Source organism: Pseudorasbora parva, chromosome 21, assembly GCF_024679245.1.
Source record: "Pseudorasbora parva isolate DD20220531a chromosome 21, ASM2467924v1, whole genome shotgun sequence".
NCBI classification, from domain to species: domain Eukaryota; kingdom Metazoa; phylum Chordata; class Actinopteri; order Cypriniformes; family Gobionidae; genus Pseudorasbora; species Pseudorasbora parva.
The window spans coordinates 27,710,513-27,735,487 of record NC_090192.1 but is presented as its reverse complement, the minus strand read 5'-3'; the positions used below and the strand labels follow the sequence as shown (position 1 = coordinate 27,735,487).

The 24,975-nt window shown below is 38.2% G+C and overlaps 1 protein-coding gene across 3 annotated transcripts; it reads right to left on the bottom strand.

Annotated features, from left to right (window-relative positions):
• Positions 1-23,693, bottom strand: adgra1a (adhesion G protein-coupled receptor A1a). Of its 3 annotated transcripts, XM_067430139.1 has the most exons (7): positions 23,370-23,693; positions 22,701-22,856; positions 14,251-14,378; positions 11,201-11,324; positions 4,950-5,101; positions 4,023-4,118; positions 1-3,837 (listed from the first exon to the last, which is right to left on the bottom strand). In XM_067430139.1, the coding sequence occupies exons 2-7, from the start codon at positions 22,701-22,703 to the stop codon at positions 2,376-2,378; spliced, it is 1,965 nt and encodes a 654-aa protein (XP_067286240.1). In that variant the 5' UTR covers positions 22,704-22,856; positions 23,370-23,693; the 3' UTR covers positions 1-2,375. The 3 variants fall into 3 exon arrangements, with proteins under 3 accessions (XP_067286240.1, XP_067286241.1, XP_067286242.1); XM_067430140.1 differs by lacking the exon at positions 23,370-23,693 and having other exon boundaries at positions 22,701-23,314; XM_067430141.1 differs by lacking the exons at positions 22,701-22,856; positions 23,370-23,693 and adding an exon at positions 19,367-19,497.
• Between the last annotated feature and the right edge of the window lie 1,282 nt (positions 23,694-24,975).

The window sequence follows — 24,975 nt, the reverse complement described above, 5'->3', positions numbered from 1 at the left end:
TCAGGTGATAAAATACATTTATTGGAAATTGTGACAAATGTAAAAAACAAAACAACTGGCTTTGGGTCAGGTCAGAGTACAAATCACATGTACTCAGAATTTTTTTTTTGCTGCAGTTCTTTCATATGCTATAAATGACAGGTGGGTCGTGTGGATGAAGATAAAGCACAACACATGGCAAATCAGGCAGCTAGACAAATTTAATTTCCTCCAGGGATTCAAGGGCGGGCTGAATGGTTATCCATGTGCTATGCATCTGCAGAAAGCATGGGTTGGTTGATGAGGGGCATTTCGAGTTATAATTTCTTTTAAATGTTTTATTATTATTATTATTATTGTTGTTGTTGTTATTATTATTAACACACTCTAGGGGGTCATCAGCCAATACTAATTCCATGCAAATTTATATCTAGTGTGGTTGTACTAAAATGCAACATGATCCCTGAGCTCACAAAGAAACACAGCATAATGTATTTTCCAGATGTTCCACATGACACTTCTGTTGGCATTCTGATTAAATAATGGAGCATAGTATTAAAATAATTAGACAAATACGATCACATGGCATTGAAAAAAAAAACAAAACAAAAAAAACATATATATATATATGTTAACCCTTAAATGTGCACAGAAACATGTAGCAAATTTATGTGATCATGTGTTATTTTTTAATTTAAATTAAGAAAAAATAGAATATGCTCACCAAATCACATATTGAGTTTAATGAAAAGACAAAGTTTCATCTGCGCCAACTTATATATAATAAATCAGGTGTGTTAATTCAAAACGAAAGGTAATTAAAGAATAAATAACATTCAGTAACCAAAACCAAATCACATATCAAGTTCAATGAAACCAAGACCACAACTAACTAATATCAACAGGTTTACTGAAAAAAATAATATAATTTACATAGTGACAGTCTGTAGTGACTTTTCAGATGTAAATGTGATTCATTTCTTTAAACATTTCCAAACTTTTAAATATTGCATGCCTAATGTTTCAATGAACTCACCATATGATTTACTAGTTTTGAATCATGTTCCCGATAATTACTTACAATATGAGTTGGCGCAGATTTTTCCTTTTTGTCTTATTGGAAGCTCATCTGTCAAACGAGCAGTGGGTAAATTCTGTTAAAAAAAGATCATTTTTATGAGCAAGCGGAGTTGGCACAGTGATATAAACTATTAATGAGTTTCCTTTCTTCTAATGTAGAAAGTAAAGCCCTCCATTTTTGGCTCAGAATAAATACCATGAGTGTTTCCAGTAAGCCAAGATGCTTTCCTGTCAATCACATGAATGCATGTAGCTCATTAGACGTGTAAATGATTGCTTCCTAGTTTAATGAACATGCCTTAGTGCAACGCAAGACTTTTGATCAATGCAAAACTGGTGGGTTCTGTAAGGCCATTGACTTGAACTGATCTGCACCTCATTGCCAGTAACTAAATACTGTATGTGCATACATCACATTCAGTTCAAAATGCATTCTGACTGGGCACCTCTCTTCATGATTTGTCACCATGGAAACACAGGGAGACTATTTGTTTGCTGTTTTTATGTCTGTAGAAGAAGAAAAAATGTCAGCTTCATTTTGACAACCACACACCATTATCCACATATCACAGACTACTTGGTACTTCGGGGTAGATCTCGGTTTTAAAAGTCGTATTTTAATTATTGTACTATTTGGCACATATAACTCACATATATTTTCTTTGATTAATCAGTTTCCCTAAAGATAATTCACAGTTTTCTTTAAAAGTGAAAATCTAATCAAGTGCTGGTGTTTTCACACTTGGCAATTTCGAGGTTTTTTTTGTTCGTTTTTTTTAAACTAAAATGCAAAACGGAAATGTGGGAGATTTTGGCTCTAAAAGAGAGGATTCATCTTGCACGAATGGAAATCTTGCTATCTGGCACATGCAAATAGACACAAACACATGCACTCGCTTCTTTCTTACCTAGTACACACACACACACACACACACACACACACACACACACACACACACACACACACACACGCGCGCACACAAACATACATACATACATCCACAGCATAATTGCACATTATGTTACCATACCCAAAAACACATGTACAAAAATCTGTTTGATTATAAAAGACCATCCAAATTAAAATGTGTGGCGTGTGATCTTTGCCGCCATATCAAAATGGCAAGAGAACAAACCGAATGGAGCTGAGATGAGGGGAAGAGAAGGTATATGGGGTGGGTGAGAGAGGGAAGTCACAGCAGAGGGACTACACAGTAGCTTAGCTCAGAGAAGAGAGGGCCTTTGGGTAACAGCCCTGGGACTACACAGTAGTTTAGCTCAGGCGAGAGAATCAGGTTAGCACGTAATTCACAAGCCTACACGGTTGTCTCGTTTTTCCAAGGTCCAGTCCTAATGTTACCTGTGGAATCAGAGGCAAGTAGGTAGTCCTCCTGCTGACTACTGTTCCGACTCAGTGTTCCTCTCCGGCTGAGGGTGCCCTTCCTGCCAAGCGTGGCTTGAGAGCACGACAGAGATGCCCGCGGAGGTGTTATATCCAAGTGCAGCATATCTTCGTCCTGTTTATCAGCCATTTTTGCGCAACTGTACATCAGTGGACCCATGTCGGGATCCTCCGCCTGGCAAGGGCTGACAAATGGATCAGCTTTAGGGCAGCATATGCTCGAGAACGGGTCTGCTTTGGCACAGCACATGTGTCTGTGGCAGGAGAGCTGACTGTCCAAGTGCCCGCTATGGCAGGAGAGGCTATCGTGAAGGCCGTGCGAGGCCAGACTCTCGAGGTGAGGACTAGGACTGGGGCAGCGCAGCTGGTTGTCCGGATGGGGGCTGTGACAAGAGAGTTGAGAATCCAAGTGTGACGTGTGGCAGGTGAGAGGGTTGTCCAGGTGCACGCTGTGGGGGCTGTCCAAATGGGAGCTGTGCACACTGCCATCCATGCTGGTGGAGGTCATGTGGTAAGAATAGTCCCTGAGGCAGGGCCGAGGTCGGTTGAAGGAGCGAGTCTTAGACCTGTCCTTCAGGCAGCTTTGCAGGGGAAGGGTCGGCCGGGGCAGTTCATCAGGGAGGGACTGCGGACGGGTCGCATTCCCGATCAAAGAGGAGGAACTGTGAAGCGTGGCACAGCAGGTGCTTGTGTGGTTCTGGGTGGAAGGCAGAGTACCCAACTTACAGTGCGGCGATGGAGAGGGGAGGTGAGGGGAGAGCAGAGGTTTACCCAGGCAGGATGAGTCGACCTGGCAGTGAATTTGGTTCTGCCCGTGGGATGGGGTATGACTGTGACTTTGGGTGGCGTTCCCCGCCGCTTCCCCATTGACCTCCACCTTTGGTTTGTTGGGGCAACAGGCCCACCACCGGTGCCACACGTCGTCACGTTTTGCACAGTGCTGAATCAGCAGAAAAAGCCCCAATGTGACCGAAAAGGCTCCGTACATGCAGCTGAAGATCATGTCTAGAAAATGTCCCTGTGATACAGCCAGTGCTCCGAAAACCCAGGTGGCCAGGAAGAGGAAGAGCGTAAAGGCGGTGGCCCTCAGCTGAGCTTTGAAAGAGTGCTCGTTGGCCAACATAGAGGCTGTGATGGCTGTGCAGCCTGTGTGATCACCGTGCTCCCCTTGCTCTCCGCTGACAGCGTGACAGTGGCCGATTTCAGCCACGGCTAGACGCTGCTGTTCTTCGGTCATGGCCTTGAGCTCATACTTGCGCTCCGGGTGTCGCTTTAGCTGCACGAATGTGCACAGAAAGTAGATGCACATTACCAAGACCAAGAAGGCAGTGGGTCCATAGAAGCCCCCCAGACTGGGCTCCCAGGCCATCCAACAGCTGGAGCACAGACAGAGACAATAATTCAACTGACAGTGTCGTTACCACTCCACCTCAAGGCAATTTATAGCATTAATTAAGATACATCTCATCAATCAGTGACATGTTTGTACTGGTTTAATAAAAATGGAGTAAACATTACAGTCGAGAGCTAATTGGGCACTACCAGTAAATATGGTACTTACTATGGGGCGTCATCTCGGCTACCATAGTTATCCAAGCTAACAGCTGCTGTAACGCCCACTATGATTAAGGGTACCCCACCGCTGACCAGATAAAACCTGACAAAGAGGTCAAAGAGGAGAGGAGAAAATTAGGTTAAAAAGGGACAGATTTTTTTTAAATCTATCTAATAGATTGTATCTCCTTAAAACCTTCAATCTTCAAGATTTTAAAACTATACTACTAACTTTCTTCTAAGGCTTCATCAAACCAACATCAAAGTTTGTTCCCAAACTGTACTCATCTGTTTTAAGATCAGTAATGAATCATTATTAAGTATGAAATAATTTCTTGTTTTGACTGAACATTGATATCAAACTACAAAAATGCATTAAATTCTTAAAAGAAAAGAATATACACCATTATAAAAAATAAAAAATAAAAACTTTTAGTCAGAAATAAAATCAAAAGTGACAGTAAATTCATGACAGGTGTGGTGGTATAGGTAAGTTTAAGGGTAGGGTTAGGTGTAAGGGAAGTGCCAACAGTGTAATTATACATTTAATTACAGAAATTATGTAATTACATGCAGATCTTTTTTTAAATGTAAGTAAAATGTAAAAACATGTATGTGTACAATAAGTGTATTCTATCAAATGATGATGATTATGATTTAATGATTTAAATGTTGGTATATAGTAGTTAAGGCCACCTAATATAAAGTGGGTCCAAAAAATATTTTTTAAGCACCAAAATGACAATGAACACTGGAATAATGGTCATCACAGGAATACATTACATTTTAAAATATATTAAAATAGAAAACAGATATTTTAAAATATAATAATACTATATCACAATATTACTGATTTTTACTGTATTTTTGATAAAGCAAATAAAATAAAAAAATCTCAATATTTAGTAAATTCAAGGTCATTCATGCTGTGTACCTGAAAATAGTGGCTTTAGGGCGTGGTTGTGTGGGAGGGTCCCTGTCCTGAGGTATGGGTGGAGCCTTGGACACCTCCTTGCAGATGTTCCTGGCAGTGAAGAGCAGCCATAGCATGCTAGAGAGGGAGGAGTAGTGCAAGATAATGCCAACCTGTCAACGAACAAGATTAAACATTAAACACTGAAAGCTCACTCATAGAGAGCACAGAGCTGACTGGCACAGAAAACTGAAGCAGAAGTGTTTGTGTAGCCGTCTTGGTGTGTGAGGAAGGATGCACTGGGGGGGAGTTTGAGGTAATCCTGCTCAGACAGTGAGGTCATGCTGTTGTCCTCTTTAGTCCAATGCACTTACTGCATCCAAGAAACCAACCCATCCGTTCATATGCAATTTGATACACAATGTTTAAATGAGCCACTGGATATAAATGATTATGTGTTATGAGTATGTTATGTTTTTTCAGTAAATTATAATAAATAAATAAAAATGTGAAATTCACTTTTTTGTTTGCATCTAGGAAAATGAAAATACTTTATAATTGACATGTGAAAGCCAAGTATGGTAACCCATACTAAGACTGTGTCCTCAGCATTTAGAACTAACTTTAGTAGTTAGCACAGCAGTGAACACACACACCCATAACCTTAAAGTTACCAGTCTGACTCTCTAAAAAAATTAGGTCACGTCTGTCCACAAAACATAGTGGCCTGTACGTACATCTAAAAATAAATGTTATAACAAACTGTCACCTAAATTTAATGTTAAATATTTAGATTATGCAAATGATTCCAAATCAATGTGAATGGAATTATCTAGCAGGAATGCTTCCAGAAACGAGACGGGTGTACTCAATATGAAAAACACTTTTCCCAAACACAACTGTCTTTCACATAATACGAACTGACAGTTAAGCATCAAAACACTTTGTACAGGTCTAAAACAAATTAAAAAAAAAAAAACACTCAATCTACCATAAAAGCAAACATTCACGACCTTAAAAACACTTAAACCTAGTAGAAGTACAAGACTATTTCAGGCACACTATTGTTCAAAAATCTGGGCTCTTTTTTTAAAGATTTAAGATTTTTTTTATTGATTTTGAAAGAATGTTCACCAAGGCTGCATTTATTTTTAATTAAAAATGCAATACAAACTGTAATATCATGAAATATAGCTATCTTAAATAACTGTTTTCTCTGTTAATGTATTTGAATATATAATTAATTCCTGTGTCTGCAAGGCTGGATATTCAGCAGCCATTACTCCTGTTTTTACATGCTCCTTTAGAAATCATTCTAATTTGCTGATTTGCTTCTCAAGAAACAAACAGTTGTGCTACTTAATATTTTTGTGGAAACCATGACAATTTTATCAAGATTCTTTGATAAATAGAATGTCTAAAAGAACAGCATTTATTTGAAATAGAAATATTTTTTAACATATAAATGTATTTACTGCCAATCAATTTAATGCATAGTTGCTGAATAAAAGTATACATTTCTTTGGAGATAAAATATGACCTCAAACTTTTGAATGGTAATGTGTCTTTTCTTTAAAACCAGCACTCTAAACCTCAAATGTACAAAACATGTTGTAAATATGATCACCGAAATACAGATAACAAATAACAGAATTTGGTGAGCCAATTTCAATCCATAAAATACATCAATACACAATTAGCACAGATATGAACAAAATGCTCGTCAAATAGGCAACATCTGACCACAAATGCTCATCTCCATCACACTGTTTGTCAATCTCTGACTATACACCTGGGAGGGAAATGCATGGCAATGTCCCATTCAACTAGCCAAATTCTGGCCTATTTCTCATCATTTGCTCTGTCTTCATCTGGCACAGGTCTTTCTTTGACATCTAGCAATGAATCACAAAATGTTGTATGGTATGAAGCTGGGTTTGATTACTAATAATTCCTAACGAGTCCCGGGGGATATAAAGAAATGAGGACATTTCTACCAAACTACCTGCAAGTGCTGAATTACTACTCGTTTAAGAGAGGTCAGTTCATTGATGAATTGAAATAGTGAGGAAACACAATGCTGTTTCACTTGGTCTACATTATCTAAACTGCATTTGAGTGTGTTGAAAGTTATAATGTTATTCTGCGTGTTAGTTTGTTTGCTGTATGAGACTAGCAGTAAGCCACATCAACATTAGAACATCATACTGATGACATTCTAATATTTCATCGTTTTGAGCTACAATATTGATTTGTTTTATATACATTTGCTCTCCGGTCTAATAAAGCACATACCGCAGAAAAAAGCATGTCTAAACTGGTACTCTTTTGAGTTCTCATTTTGTTCCAAAGTCTGCTTGTCATGGTTCATAATGTTTGAACGAAACTACAACAGCGTGCTGTGAGACGTTATGCAGTTGTCCACATATTTGACATGGCTGAGTAGAAGTAGAAACCGAGGGTAACACAGATGACACGTCCCGGTTTCTTAATTAAAATGTTAAACATTTTCTCATGGTTTAAAAATAGTTGGAAACATTTGGAATATTGTACTGAACTAAATAAAATATATAACACTGGCCTAATAGTATTTTTGATATTTTACTGCAAAAATTCTACATATTGCAAATTTAAACACAAAATATTTTATTGTGCAAAAACGCAGGGCTTGCAAAATCGCCTGCCTGATGTCCCAGGGCTAATGTGTTTTCTAGTCGGGCTACCAAAATGTATCACCAATGTATTTGATCCTGCTGATTTGACCGTATATATGGAGAGCAGGAGCAGCGCGTGCCCGTTGTGCTTCACACAGCAGGGTTGGTCGTGCACAGCTGAATAGTGGTGTGTGTATTGCAAATACAGACGAATATCGTCCATTCTGTCACTTTTCCGGCATTCTCCTCCGACGCCTGTCTGTCTCGTGCATGTGTGAGGGTGTTCCCCTCACACATACATATAATGCATATTACATGCTGTATATAGGTATAGTTTACATGATAAAAGTAACCTTAAAGTAATAATAATAATTAGTTACATTTATATAGCGCTTTTCTAAGCACTCAAAGCGCTTAACACACCAGTGTGCAGCATCACCTGGATGATGCGACAGCAGCAATATTGCGCCAGAACGCTCACCACACACCAGCTGATTGTGGAGAAGAGACAGACTGATGAAGCCAATCAGTATATATGGGGATTACCATATTTAGAGGGTGTTTATTAACGAAATGTAATTTGGCCAAAAACGTTTGCATGCCTGTATATATAATTTATTTAATAAATAAATATAGAATTTTTTCATAAAAATATAAAAAAAAATCTTAAATATATACATGCACGTGCATATATTTAAATATAGCCTACATATTAATTATACACAGAACACACACATATTATGTAAACAAACTTTTATTTTGGATGCGATTAATCACGATTTATTTTCCCCCAGCACTAATTGTTACATGTATGCATGTCTTGTGTCTGTTAGTTTAGCCTGTGTTTCTCCCCTGTTTAGTTAATTAGTCATGTCAATCACCTGTGCCTTGTCTTTCACCTGCCCCTCATTATCCTGTGTATATATTCCCTCAGTTTGCCCTCAGTGTTTGTCAATACTCGGTCATGTCTTGCTGTGTTGAATGTTTCCCAGGGTTTGTTAAATAAATCCATGTTTACCGTTCTCCTTCGTCTCCGTGAGCTTGTCTACAAGCACAGTACGTAACACTAATATATATATATATATATATATATATATATATATATATATATATATATATAATATATACGTTTATTTTTTTGTTGTTGAAAGAAAGAGATTCCACACACAGTGGGGAACTTTGTGAAAACACTGTGTGTGAGCAAACATGTTAAGAGGCACATGGATTTACAACGATATTTCAGTTCTGCTTTTTCAAAAAAAGAAAGATCAGGATAGAAATTTCAGCTCAGTTAGAACCAAATATATGTGTTTTTGTTTTTAACTGATATTTGACTCCTGTACAATTTTCTACATCCATTTATTTTTTATTTTTTTTATTCGGGCTGGTTAAATTATTTTCAGGCTACCAAAATCTCAAGGGTGCCCTCTAGTAATTTTCTAAAGCCAAACAGGCTTCATTCAAGCCCTTCAGCTCTGTGCACATTTTCCATTTCTCCAGATGCATGCTACATTATAATGCAGCTTAAAAATACCTCAATGTCATCGTCCACCGCAATGTTTCATTGTAGACATCATCTGATGCCAATTGAAGGCGGCAATGCAAAACACTGAATCTAAATCACCATATAGGCACAAAAAAAATCACTTCAAGAATAAAGAATTTCTGTAAGAACTGCACAACGGAAATAGAAAGTGCAATCTATATTATATCTTTCAATAAGAATAGACTTTACACAGAAAGAAAAAAAGTGTGTGTGTCTCTTCCAGCCTAGGGTTAAGTCATTATACATTAACAATGCTGAGAGACAAATTTTGACATTTAAAGGAAAACAATATGAATGGACCGACAGGATTTTGAACAACTCTGCGCTTACTCTTCACTACTTTATTGTTAATGTTCGACCTCGATCTGAATCAATATTCAAAAAATAAAAAAAAACTACTTGAATTTTACTATGTTGCCTCGCAATGTTTGGAATTACCTAGATGACAATATAAAATGATCTTACAAAATGGAGTTTCTTTTGATAAAACAAATGAATGAAACGGACAGAAATTACCTCAATGAGAAATCACATGAAATCCAAACACGAATGAGGAAAGATAACTTATAAGATAACTTCTTATCCATTTTCATCCATTTTTTGGCCTTTAAAAGTCTTAAAATGAACATATGTAGATGAGAGAAATACAAATTTTCTCGGGGGACCATGCCCCCGAACCCCCCTAACTAGCTAGTGAGTGTGCTTTATTAATAAATAGGCTAGCACCTTTGTTTGATGACCAATTAGGGACCATACAAATTAATTGAGTGACTTCTTCAGAACTTCAAGTTTCATGACATGAAAGAAAACCATGTTAGCTTAAGAGTTCTGTCAAGTGAGTTTGTGATTTGAACATTGTGGGCAAGTTTTGGTTATCCATGCCAAATAATTCTACACTATTATACACTCCCCGAAGTGTGTGTTTGAACTGAAAAGGTTGGTGCATGATCTTGGTTAGCAATTTGACAATATTGTAATAAATAAGCATCCATTTTGATGCACAGAAAATAGCCTGTTAAGAAACCGGCAGACAAGCATAATCCAGCAAAAATTGAATCCTTCACCAAAAATGAAGTATTTGAACCTAATTTAATACAAAATGGAAATGGGACTGAAAAATGTCCACTTTTTGAACCCCCTCTCCCCTTCTACTAGGCTGGCTACGGGCCTGTCTTTAACATTTTGAACTGAGTAAAAAACGTATAATGTTATAATAATGTAAGCTTCTGTATATATCCCCAATCATAAGTCTGTTCAGAAATGGTGACAAAAACTTGATGGATAAAAAAAAAAAAACATCTCTCTCATTTTCTCAAAATAACGGCCTTTAAATAAACAAATATTCTAATATACATTTTTTATGAGCCCAAATATTTTAATATCAAATATTTTAATATTTAATCAATATTTTGGAAAAATGCCCATCCTGACGAGATTTAATACATGCAGTGATGAACACTTTATTACCCAGAATGCATCATCCATGTTCAATTCCTGTCAATTGCAATACAATAAATTCCAATTCACTTCACAAACCTGATATATTCATGTTTTTATTTGATATATATTTTTTAACTGATTTATTTTCTTTTAATTCTTGATTAATGTGAAAGAGGAGGGATTTGACAGTCATCCCTGCCCTGGTGTGTATACACCATAGGTCGCATTTCAAATACATATTCAGTATGCGTCCAGTCATAAATCTGATGCTTTTAAACCTAGAGCTTTTCTGTCAGTGAATCAACTGCTGTCATTAAGTAAAATATGTTTAATAAGCATGCAGCTACAAACATAATCAAATTAATCTAACTCACTGATCCAGGCTGGAAACCGTCTGTGATGAAGGAATAAGTGCTACACTCTAAAAGGCTATGGCAATCCTAGAGTCCTAGTGCATTAGCCTCTCAACACTGAGCAGCCCTGCCAAACAAAGCCCTAGTAAATGGCGACCATGCTAATTCAGGAGTCAAAGAGGCCATATGCTATGACTCTGAGCTGAGAGCCACAGACACAGGGCATGAATAATGTGGTTCACTCAGGCCAAAGAAACGGTAGAGAGCTGGGAGACTTACCACTTGACAGATCACAGGGTACTTGATCTGGTTGATGCCTCCTGCAAACACCCCAAACGTCATGGCAGTGTGGAAGAGGAAGTTGAGGAGCATGTGCCATCCTTTCCTGCTGATTCGGATTATGCTGCAGAGACACACACACACACACTAATATCAGATGAAGAGACAGTTACGCCATGAGTAATACATCAACAGCTCACTACTGAAGGGAACATGTATCTGCCTTTGAAGCACAATGCTGTGACTAAAGAATCTTTTTGACCCCGCCTGCAAAATGTTTCAAAGTAGAGTGGCTCACTAAATTTGGCAGTGACCCTCTAAGGTTAGAAGTGGTCCTCTCTTCACAGAGTAAACATTACTCACTGGAAATAACTGTGACAGTCAGGGGTGATGATACTATAAATATTGGCGGTCTGACTCAGGATCACGGCACTATGGTGGCAGTCTGTCCCTAAAACAATCCCAGCTCTGACCTTCCAGTGTTAGTACTAGTGCTTAAATGGGTACTGTAGGTTTTTAGTGGAGGAAAGCTTTAAACTATTGTTGACTGAAGTATATGTCTTAACAATAAGAAAAGGCAGCATGTAAAGGCTGCAACATACTCCACAAGAACAGAGAAAAGTTCTCGCTCCCAGGGCTGCGAGAACAAAATGACGTTATTTTGTTCTCAGAGCCCTGGTTTGGGAGTTCTCGCAGCTTGTTCTGGACACATCGCCTGAGCAGAACTTTTTTCTTGCGGGTGTCCGAGAACTATTGTGTGATTGGTCATACATTGAAAGTGGGCATGGTTAATGCAGAGAAACTCAGATGATCTATAGATATATATAGATAGATATCTATAGGCACATTTTTATATTAAATGTTTGGATTCATTTCAAATTCCATTCCATCAAATTCCAAATATCCATTTATACCAAAGTATTCATACTGTGTCCTACATGAAGCATTTGAGTTTATACAGACATTCCACACACACACACACACACACACACACACACACACACACACACACACGTTTGTTTTTGTGACATATGGGGACATTCCATAGGCATAATGGTTTTTATACTGTACAAACCGTGTTTTCTATCCCCTTACACTGCCCCTACCCCTAAACCTACCCATCACAGGAAACATTCTGCTTTTTTACTTTCTAAAATAAACTCATACTGTATGATTTATAAGCATTTTGAAAGGGACATTGCCAATGTCCTAATATTTCACCCTCTTCTTGTAATACCTATGTCATACCCATGTCATTATACACATTTGTGTCCTCATATGTTACAAAAACATGCCCACACACACGCACACGCACACACACACACACACACGCACACACACACACACACACACACACACACACACACACACACACACACACACACACACACACACACACACACACACACACACACACACACACACACACACACACACACACACAATTATATAATAACCAAAGTCTTTTTTAGGATAGTCAAGCAAGCATCACAAAAATCCTCTATTATAATTCTAGTTTTCCTCATTTAAACAATATGTTTTCTTTAGATGATTGCAAAAGTAATATTTATCCATCTGTAATACTACATGCTGTAAAAAAAAATACGGTAAAAAAAAAGAAATGGCACTGTGACTAAGCTGTTTCCAGTTTTACAGGATGCTTGTATATTTTAACCTATATCGTATATATTTCATTAAGTTTTAATAGGCCTACTTTAACTACCAAAATCTGCCATTTTACCTTAAGATGTATCCAGGGCCTAAACTAACTTTTTGCCACACTTGCCAATGGCCGGTGATTTAAGAAAATAAATCATAAATAAGTCAGAAATATTTTTTAATCGGCCATGAATGTTTTTGCAAAAACACACACTAAATTTCAGACACCAGTGAAAATTCACAGCTCTGTTACAACTTTGATACCACAGCTAAAACTACTAGCCTAGCTAATATACATTTTAAGAATTATTAAATAGTATAAACAGTCAGTAGAATAAGAACAAATAATCACATTCCAGCAAAAGCAAAATAAATACAATATAGCCATAAACAGTACAGGTAATGTAAGTTCAGGTAAGTCTGACAGTAGTGTTCAGGTACAGAAATGTAATAAAGTAAGCAAATCTAGAATAAAACCGCATAGTCTTCACTTTATAAATGAAACATCCTCATTAAAAATGATTCAGTCAAGAGCAGTGAGTGATTTTTTTTTCTTTGTCCTTTGTTGTTTGAAGATGTTGTCAGCAGCCTAATATTCCTAAAACAGGAATATTAGGCTGCTGTCACTTTAAGAATTAATGCACATAATTAATACACTGATACTGTTCACATTTCCTTCTCAACTGTTTACATTGAGACTGTTTCCTAGGATACTCACTATATTTTGACATAAATGTGTGGATTTGTCCGCTCAAGTGCAAGAAGACATGAAAAAGAGCTCATTTTAATATAGACCTTATTCACAGCAGCGCCATCTTTGATTTTCAACAGGAATGACAGCGAGGCTGTGAGGGATACATCTCTTTAGTGGGTTGTACTGTTATTAAATGTGTTTTGGATTGTTATGCTGATGAAACACTGCAAAAATATATCTTTCCAAGAAATGTTAAGTTGACAAAAAACTCCAGACAACATGAGCTATGGAAAATGATAAGTAACCTAGGAGCTTCATGCAGCATTTTACAGCAGATACCACTAAAAACATGGCAAGTCTATCCATCTTAGCCTCGCTTTCATACCTTTCATGGCACTGCTCTGGTCTATTCACTAACACTTTCTGGGTGAGTAACCAAATTAGCTCCTTTGCATGTCTTCTTGCACTTGAATATTTCAATTGGCAGGGCAGTGCTGGCACATCAACTGCCTAGAGCGTTGTTCATGTTTGCTCACGTTCATGCATTGTTAGAGTTCATAAAAATTTGACCGGGCCAACTGACAAGTGACACATTTTTACTGAACACCGAAGTTTACTCATTTAATCATAATTTTTTTCAGATCTATGCTATATTTAATGATTTATGTCACTGGTGCAGCTTTATTAAAGTACATACCTGTGGTGTACAATGTATGTCATGATAGAAATCAGCAGGCAGAGCAACATCACTGCAGTGCAGGCGTACACCACTGGGTGCAGATAATCCCCTGGATATGGAGGAAAGGACAGCACCCTCTTTAAATCCTGTCAAGAAAATTAGAATAAGAGATTACTTTACAAAAATGTAAACAATAAAACCTCATGATAGAATGCAAAAATCATATGCATAGAGAGTCATGCTTTTATACTGTATTTGTGCATTTCTCTAATTTGTTTCAATATATTCATTAATGCATATTCTTAGTTTCCATCTTTGGTTGCAGACTTTTAACCGACTCTTTATACCACATTGTTCATGTAGTGCTTGAAAAAGTCTCTTGGTGATGAAGTATGTCTGATGGTACAGATGCACAACATGAATAAAGTTTAAGAAACTGACCAGTAAAAACGATATCTATCTATTTAAATGCGAAATAAGAGGATGAAAAAAGAGGTGAGTGGGAGGGGGAGAAAGGAAGAAAGAAAAACAATAAAAGAGGAGAGCGTTTTCCCTGTGAGTCAAAGACTACACCCCCATACGCATCAATCTTTTTCAGCATGTCTGTTTTATCACCCAGCCTGAAGATCTCCTTTGTTGTGTGCCTGAAGGGCTCCTTCCCCTCTGGATAGCTGCACCACAGATGTGCATGCATGTCTTTACACTCCAACAGACTGAATATGCTCTACGCTCCACATTAACACAGCCACTTTCCATTTAAAGTCTCCATCTTTAAATGCGTGAATAATGCGCAGACCTCATTCAACACTTCCTTCAATCTTCTCTGAGAGTATAGCAAGTTATATTTAGGTTAAAAGAAATCATCAAAATGTTATTCTCCACTAGACAGCCTTTAACTAGGACATAAATTTGACCCAAAAACAAATGTAACCCTAAAATTGTATATGTTCACATTGTCCAGCATAGAACATGATTTAGCTTCCTACATAGTATTTTTGCACTAGTGTCTCCGTCTCTCAGAGTGCATGTCTGCTTCAATCCAAGGTGAGATCAGCACAGCTGCTGCCCATTAATCCGTTTCCCATAAAGCATTACTCAGCGTCACATTATTGATCCTTTGACCTCAGTTCTCCAGCAAAGATACCGTACCTTTAATGCCCTAAGACATCAAACCACTGTTGCACTGAAAGTTAATGCTGATTAATTTCAACTCCTTTAGTGCCCCAAAGCATTTGAGAGAAAGTCATTTCAAATAGTCCATGTCCATAAAACGTTTATCGAGGCTTTGGGGTACACTATAGTAAGAGTTTGCTCTAAATAAAGATCTAATCAGTGTCAAAATCTAGGCATTTCACAGAACACTCTTTTAGGATATTTATTTGATATCAGTACAGCCAGCCAATGTTCTTAGAGGTAAACCAAACATTTTCTTCTAAGAATTCTCCAAATATCAAGTCAAAATAAAATCTGCCATTAGGACTGGGTAAAAATAAACTCCAGCTGATGTGATGTCAGTGGTGACTAGGACACTAGCATAGGCGACATTGTAGCTGCTCTGCATAGACACACACTACATGTGACCATCCACCTCTTTCACTGTCAATAAACTCTTTGGTTACACTTTATTTCGATAGTCCACTTTAAACATTCTACTAACTATAAGTAACTCTGCAACTACATGTCAACTAACTCTCATTAGAGTATTAGTAGACTGTCCGTAGACTGGTAGGTTTAGGTTATGGTTAGGTTTTAGGGTTCGGGTTAGTAGAATAAGCTGAATTGTAGTTGCCAAGTTACTTATTGTCAGTCTGTTGGGGGACCAACAAAATAATTAGTATTGTATTAGTCTTCGCAGGTTCGCTTTGTAAAAACTGGGGCGGTACTTCCGCCTAAGTCACACATCTATCTATCTCTCTCAATACTAAATTTATCAGCCAATTCTGATAGCCGAATGTTCAGTATGATATCTGCCAATTTTGATACCTGTTATTTTTTAACTGTTATTGTACTATTGTCACGTTAACTTGCACTAAATTCAACACAAGAGATTTTCTTCACACATAGTATGAGTTGCAGTCTGACTCGTTTTGATTGACAGGATGTAATCGACCCTGACTATCAGCTATTTTAGCTTTCATCGGCTGATACCAATTAATGGCTGATACATCGTTGTATCTCAAATATATATTTGCTAAATTAACTCCTCAATCTGGGGCCAGTTGCATAAACATGAACACTAACTTTAGGGGATAGTCACCCAAAAATTAAAACTTGATGTTTATCTGCACGTAAAAAATCCAACTTATGTTTTGTATGACAAATTCATCTTTTAAAGTTTATTGAACCATTTAACATTAAAAAAGTTGAGACAACTATTTGACCCTAAGTTGAGAAAACTTGTTGAAAATGTTCTGCAGCTGGTTGCCTTAAACTTTTAAGTTTTCTCAACTTCTTTTTTACAGTGTGCTTACCCCCAGAGCATCCAAGATGTAGGTGTGTTTGTGTCTGCAGTAGAACACAAATGAAGATTTTTAACTCAAACCGTTGCTCGTATAATGCATGTCAATGAGTATTTCTATCCATATTATCCATATATTACTATCCATTTTAATATCCATATTAAACCTTGTGGTTCGGAACTGAATTTGGCAAACAGTATTTGTTTTGTATTATTTTTTACCTCATATCAGACGAATCTCATCTAGTATTCCCAAGGCCATTACTTCGGTCGAAGAAGGTCAAAAACCTGGCGCAATCATATATATAGATTCCTCATTAGTGCCTGTGCAAATGGCGCAGATCAGTTTGAATCTATGTAAATATATATCTATGATCGTGCTGAGTTTTTGACCTTACTTGATGGAAGTAATGACATTAAAAATCTTAATTTGTGTTCTACTGAAGAAACAAAGACACCTACATCTTGGATGGTCCTGGTCCTGGATCATAAGCTGTTAACCCCTAATGATCCAGGACCAGTAGTGAAGAAATGAAGACAAATAGTCAGGATTGCAATTAATTAAAATAAAAATTTGCTTAAGAATAGTTTGCAGTTTCAAAAGCAGAAGCCAGCTTCAAGTCTCACAAGGAGTTCGGAGGCCGTGCTCCCTCTCTCACAGAGTCTCGTTGCCCTGCCCTATCGTTCATACAATTGTCCCAACAGTTATACCGTTTTCAAGGTCTTATCCACTGGTTCTGATTGGCTCAGAGACAATGCACAGTCATGGTAAATTTCCACTCATATCAGTTAATCTGATGCTCGTTTCCATAGACGTGTCACTTGTTGACACTTTCACCCGGGAATTAGGCCCGTAGTGACCTTCCAGATCTGGGGTAGGCGCCAGCTTGCCCAGAACAACAACTCCACCCAACTCTAGGGTGCCCATTGTACACCATTCTCAACACTGATCTGTAACATAGAATATTGCGCACATACTCAGATACACAGTCTCTCCAAGGTTGGAGCTGATTAAGCTCCAGTTCTAACCAGTTCTTACCAAAACATACTGATAACATGTGCTTTCTCTCAGTGAGAGGGACACACAATAGTACAGGCAATATTCATCTCGAGTCTTTAGTGTTTTAGTAAAAGGAAATATAAATGGAATAAAATATAATAAATTAAATGAAAGACAAATCCATATTTCATCTCTGGAAGCCGGGCTAAGTGAGCAAACAAGCAGAGAAAGCAGCAGTGGATTTCAGAATTCCCCTTTCAGGGTGAACTATCCCTTTAAAGGACAACTCCAGCGAATTTTTACGTTTATCTTTATCGTTATATCTTTGTGAGTACAGTCTTTAGAAAAAAACCTGAACCGGATTGGTCCTTGCAACACAGAGCTGTTACAGTTAATGCCCAGAGCCCCCATTCAGCTAAACCGGCAGCTATGAGGGCATAAACGTAAAGGGTGTCTTTGTGCCTCTTAACAGACACAAAATGCAATTAAAATGTCTGTCCAACATGAACCGGTCCCTTACATGACAACGAGATGCATTTAGCCACTTAGCCATTGTTTAAATTCACTTGTTTTAGGCGGCTAGCTGTAGTCTCGCGCTGAAGTCCCGTGCAAAAAAGGCAAATAGTCCAGTTGGGAAGAGCGTCGTGTATGTAGAAGCTCTGCTCATCAGCTCATTCTCCATATCGAACGTGTCCGAAAGAAATAGTTTTTGATTCTGCTGCCAGTTCAGTTACACGCGCATGCTCAGGATCAGCGGCTCGTGAGTTCATCAGTTCTCTCAGCAAAACATGTCTCAGTTCCATGACGGTTGGAGTTACAACATATAATTCAAGACATTAGTTTATTTCTATTCGGAGGGACTGTCACTCATGTCAGAAAGTAAGTAAACTAAAGAATGATTCAGTCTGATTTGGTGAACTGGTTCACTCTGTTCACTAAAAAGAACCGTTTAAAAAGAACGATTCGTTCGTTAACTGGACATCACTAGAGTGACATCCGATCAGGCTCACAAGTGAAGAAGAAATGGTTCACGTTTGTGCCTTTCCGAGGTAATGTAAACTTTATTTATCCTTCCATTTGGGCACACATGGCTTGAGGAAAGATGTGCAGTAATAAAATAATCATGCTTTACACACATGACGCTCTTCCCAACAGGACTATTTGCCTTTTTTTTTTGGCTACAACTGCATTCCCACGGGACTTCAGCGCGAGATACAGATAGCCGTCTAAAACACTATTTAGGTGAATTTAAACAATGGCTAAGTGGCTTAACGCATCTTGTTGTTATGTAAGGGACCTGTTCATGTTGGACAGACATTTGAATTGCATTTTGTGTCTGTTAAGAGGCACAAAGACACCCTTTACGTTTATGCCCCCATAGCTGCCATTTTAGCTGAGTGGAGGCACGGGCATTAACTGTAATAGCTCTGTGTTGCAAGCACCAATCCTTTTTTTATATATATATAGACTGTACTCACAAAGGTATAACGATCAAGATAAACTTAAAAATTCCCCGGAGTTGTCCTTTAAGAACTAGTCTGACCAACAACAAGCAGTTAATTAGGGCTAATCAGTATTACTTTTCGGATTCAAATTAGACCAATACATTTTTTTATGTAAATGACTTTAAAAAGTTATGACCAGTCTTGAAGAAAAGAAAAAAAAAGATGACTAACTTGTAAGACTAGCCTATGCAGTTTATGCAACCAGCCACTGGCCTCTTCCAACTCCAGCTTGGTCTAATCCAATCAGCAAGCAGGTAGAAAAAAAGGTCAGTGTATAAAAAGTGAGTGAGATGCCACTTCAGGTCTCAGCCGATGAGCATGCAGAGAGGAATAGCATCATTAGAAAACTGTACATGCATCTGGTTCAACACAAACCAGAGAGAATGGCAGTTCTTAATGCAATGAACTTAAAAGAGGACTGGTATCATTCTGCGCTCTGACCCTCTTTCTATAAGCAGTAACATTCCGTACCAGTCGAGAGCACATTTGGTGGGAGAAGTGTAAATGCAATCACAATATCACAGACCTCCAAAAAAGATAACTAAATATAGTTTGTGGATGCTAGAACTGATAAAACATGACATCTGAAATTAGTTTTCAAATGTGTGCCATTGAGAGACAAATTGTTGGGAGTTTTGAGAGGGTGATCATATGAAAACTGACAGATCCAATTCTAAAGCAAATGGAGGCAGTGTAACAATGGGAAAGGACTGGCTGCTGTCACTAAAACAGCATGCTTTCTCACTCAGACCGGCTGTGTTTGGGTTCAATATGATTAGCGAAATAGCTTTAGCTTATGGCTCTTAAATTGATTAGGGTACATTGTACGTTCAGGGGCCAAAGTGATTGACACGTTTCTCACAGACGTATGAGGAAAGTGATATTTAATGAGCCACTGAAATTGATTGATCAATACAGCGCCTTTACAGCATGCTACAACGCTAAAACTGTTCAATCTCATAAAACCTGTTCATACTAATGTGTTGTTATGAAAATTCTGTTGGAAAGAATTCTGGCATGACTCCTCCATATTTAGGTCTTTGATGCATCTTGAGCATTAAGACTGTTCTTGGCTTCTCCGTCTGTGTGCCTCAGTGAGCATGCTTATCTTAGAGACAAAACTTGGTCAATCAGTCTGCTCCAGTGCACAGACTCATCTTTCCAACAGAATATGACAGTTTGGGTTTGTTGCAGGCGTTTACAGATATATTCATAAACATATACCAACTGTGCGCTCTCACATTTACACACGTGTGCAAATGTTGCAAACATACATGGCCTCATATATAAAAATCACATGCAGATGCATTCACAAGGCCCATAGGCTTGCATGTGCACACACATACACACACACGCACACACACACACACACACACACACACACACACACACACACACACACACGCTCTCTTCTCTCTCTCACACAGCACAAAACAAATAGCAGTAAAACACCCATTATATAACAACCATTTTTTGTATTCTTTCGATAAATACTATTTAAAATTCAAAATGTCCCTGCCATATAAAAAACTAAAATAAATAAGCATATGCTCTATAATTAAACTAACTTTAGTATGCAATTCAATTTTTATATGCAATGTTGGTGGTAGGGAGCTATGATCTTCACTGTAATCCTTATGGAAAGTAAGCACTTGTGTGCAGTTTAAAAGAGCTGCTCTGCCATCCCTTGCACTTTCATGTCCTCTGTAATCTGAAAAAGCTCTTTTGCAAGGTCTAACGGATAATGTGGTGCTCGAGAGAACATACTTTGTATTTTTACACAGTTCCCTGGAAAACTCATTCCTGATTGGTCAAATCGCAGCATTCAGCTATTTTTGTATACAGACAATGCTGTTTAACTGACTGCTCATCCAGGATATTGGTTTTGTGTTCTGTCACTCTGCGGTCTTTACAAGAACACTAATTAAATAATCAATATTTAATGTTAATTTATTTACTTATATCTATTAATATTTAAATATCTTCAGGGTGATCCTGATCACCTAATTTCCAAAAAACAATAGAAGCTGGGATATTAATTAGAATAAAATATCACACCCATTAGGCATTACATAGACACACAAATGATTGAATTAAATAGAAGCAGCACTGGGAAACGTGCTGCTGCTGCTGACTACATTTAAATGCTGTTTGAGATCTATAGACAGACATGCATTTAGATAGGGATAGTAGGAAAATGGACATACTACTAATTTGTTTCAACATTTAAAATGTTTCACCATTTTCACCATTCAGGTTCACCACTGACCAGAAGAATAATGTTTTTTTTTCTTTCTTTCTAATGTTTTAAAATGGAATAAAAGAAAAGGAAAGAAAAAATAATAGGTCAGCTGTAATATAAACAATTGTGGGCCTTGAGAAAAGTATACAACTGAGCCTTGTGATATGAGAGAATAAATATTATTTTTACCATGAAGTACACCCACGCAGTGGCATTTCTCAACATCCACAGTCTAATGAGGTTCCTGTGATTCACTTTTAAAAGATTATCTTAATTTTTTTCCCCTGCCTCCTTGCATTGTGTCATTATTTTCAAAGCAAGCCTACGCCCTTGCTGAGATCTATATTGTTAAATTATTAGATAAGGGAATTTTTTTTAAAACTTGTCATTGACTGTAGGGCTAGTTGGTTCGGGTCTCTGTCCTTGGTGCTTAAAACAGATAAAGCGCTAAAGGCACTCTCCGTGGTGCTGCTGTGGTCTTGTGTGCTTTCTGTATACGGTGAAAAACGTTTGCCTGGTTTGCTGATACCAGTGACCTGATTGGCTGGATATATGAAAAGAGGAAGCGGCGACAGCCCACGTCATACAGCCATGTAGACGTCATAACACACACAATTAAACACTCTATCCACGTCATACAACCGCGAGTAGCCTTAAGTGCTGGCACAGAAAAAAAACCCCAGTGTAATCGAAAGACTATAAGTAAAATCGCCTTTGCTTTGGATAACCAAGGCCACGGACACGCCACAGCCCCTTGTGATGATTAGCTGACAATGACAATTGATATTCATCGCACGCGCTCTCCAGCTTCCAGAGCCACCAGTGCGGTTACCCTCTGACTAAATCCCTTCTACACAATCTCTACCATTTCAGAGATTCAAAGACAGTGCATCGACAATGCATAATGGAATAAAGTTAATTTAACAGTGCAAGCGCCTGGCACTACAACAAATGGATCCTCTTTATCTGCCCCTGAGAAAATGCAACGTTAATCTATGATGCGATGCCATTGTGAGGCACCGCTTTAATTTCGTATAACACATCGGAGATCAATGCTATGGCCACCGTAAACGCCCGTTTGTTTACTGAAAAAAAGCTTTCAATTCACTGCCATAGCCTACTAAAAGCAGACAGTTGGTATCATCACCAAAAGTTTGTGTGGATAACAGATGAAGAGACACCAAAGTTTTATCTCGTAACATTAAGAGCCTTATACTGTAAACTGTAACTAAAAATGTAAATGAGGTACTTGGAATCACTCACCATCAGATCCGCAAAGTTAAGGTCCAGCTTTAGTGCAATAGTATCAAGTATCACAGTCGGTTATGATGTGGCCATCTGGCGCGTGGCCCTTGTGCACGCGGAGAGAAACGGCATTCCGACAGGCGCTGAGGGGGGGTCATTCTCCGACAGGAGAGGCTGCAGAACATCCGATAAAAAGCAAACAAACAATACGAACATCAACACGAACCATTCCTCGTTTAAAACGGCCTCAGAATTCTTGAACTTAAGTCATTTGCAGCGATTTCCGATGGGCACGTGCGCATTCGCCGTGACGTAAGACTTAGTAAATATCACTCTAGCAAATATTAAAGCAAGCATCCGAGGAAAAGAGCAAGACAACCTATTCGCAGCGTAGGCTGTGTAAAACAGTTTTTTAAATAGTCTTGATGCTATTTGAGAGCCCCGGGAAGGGTTAACACTCTCGTGTCTCCAAAATCGTTATCTTATGACGAGCAAACAAAGCCAACACCCCTTACCTTATACTAAAATGGCACACTCAAGACTTTCATCGAAAATTGCTTTTAAATGAACGTAGGTACGTGAATTTATGAGCTAACCTATTTTGTGAATTCACTTGCGGTATCAGAACGAGATGGCCAATGTAGGCTATCTAAAACGTAACGTTTAGGCTACTGCAGATATCCTTACCTATTTTAAAGAGAGCAACTGGTGTTGTACCCCATCTTTACGTCCCATTCTCTTAAAGGCTTGACTAGCGTGAGCGCATGTATACTCCATCTCTAAGGAAGATAATGATCAGGTCTTGGGTTGTGAACCGAGAACCAAAGAACCGGTTCCATTTTTCAAATAAAATAGCAGAACCAAATGGTTTCCATGACGTTCGGTTCCGTTTACGGTTCACGAATCTGCATTGTTCCGCCGATGCAGAAGGAACACCGTGGTGAAATACTCTGATAGTGTTTCCCGTACTACCATGCACCGCAACGCCGCCACTGAATCAGCAGGAGACATATACAGTGCGACCAATGTTTAACGAATGACTCTTTTGAGCCGGTTCTTTTAGTGATTCAACCTAGAACCACAATAAGCTAGTCCGAATCTTGAACAAATGACTAATGAGTCGATTCCTTAAATTGAATCAGAACACTTCTGATTGTGAGCAGTTACTGAAATCTGTGACTCATTACATGAACCCCAAGGTAATACTTTCCTCATGTCCGACTTGAAATGAACCAAGAACTAGGCTATTACTGTGGCTACTTAAGGCTCGTTAATCTAAAACAATTAGTGATTTGTTGTTCACAGGATGCGTTTTGTATCAGTTTTATTTTACAAAAACAAATAGGCTAAATGTATTGCCTACATGATAGTGTTACCACATGTTTAGCATTGTCACCTTTAAAAGCCATTGAAAGGTAATTTTGAAGAAGGCATATTCATAAACAGTCATTTTGGATTCATTCTGATTTAGAACATGTTCAGTTGTTAATGAATAACTACACAGTTATGCTACAACAGTGTAACATACTATTGGGTCGAAATCACTATAAAGTGCCTTTGGTGTCCTCATCAGAATCATGTTAGCATGAACATAAAGCAAAAATAAAGAAATTCTGAGGCGTTATGATAAATTCAGCGAGTGTAAGTGGTTAAATTATACAAAATTAAAAAATGGTTTTTTTTTAATATTCTCATTGTTCTCAGCAAGTTGTTTGGGGGGGGGGGCAAGAAATTAAATTTGTCAGTTTTTATTCTATTTTCATAATAACATTAAACATTTTGCATGTGTCCCTGAAATTGCTTAGCCTGGCTCTGCCCTCCTACGTACTTCTGCTCAATTTTCATTTTCCTTCAGTATTACGTCTGGGACTGCTGTGTTTTCTTCTCCGAACACATTTTTACTGGTCCAATCAGCGAACAGAGGGAGTGGCTGAGAACGATGACGTTGATGTCATGCGCTATATTGAGTTGTAGTTCAATAATGGCGGTGGAGAAAGATGCGAACGAAACCATTCCCGATCACAAAACTCTCCCCTCCACCGTGGCGTGAATAAATCACAATCCGAATGCACGAGTTTTAGGTTTTATCCTATGATTTTATCACTAAGGTGGCATGCACAAGTGCACATTCATGTTGTCGGATTCGTGTGAAACTGGCGAAGGGCGCATGAGATACGTCACAACCAATTTTTAGCAATACCCGCCTTCATGGAAATAAACCCTTGTCAATGGAGAGTGGCCAGACTCTATGTACAAATGAAATGTACAAGAATCTGGTAAGACAGGCTAGATA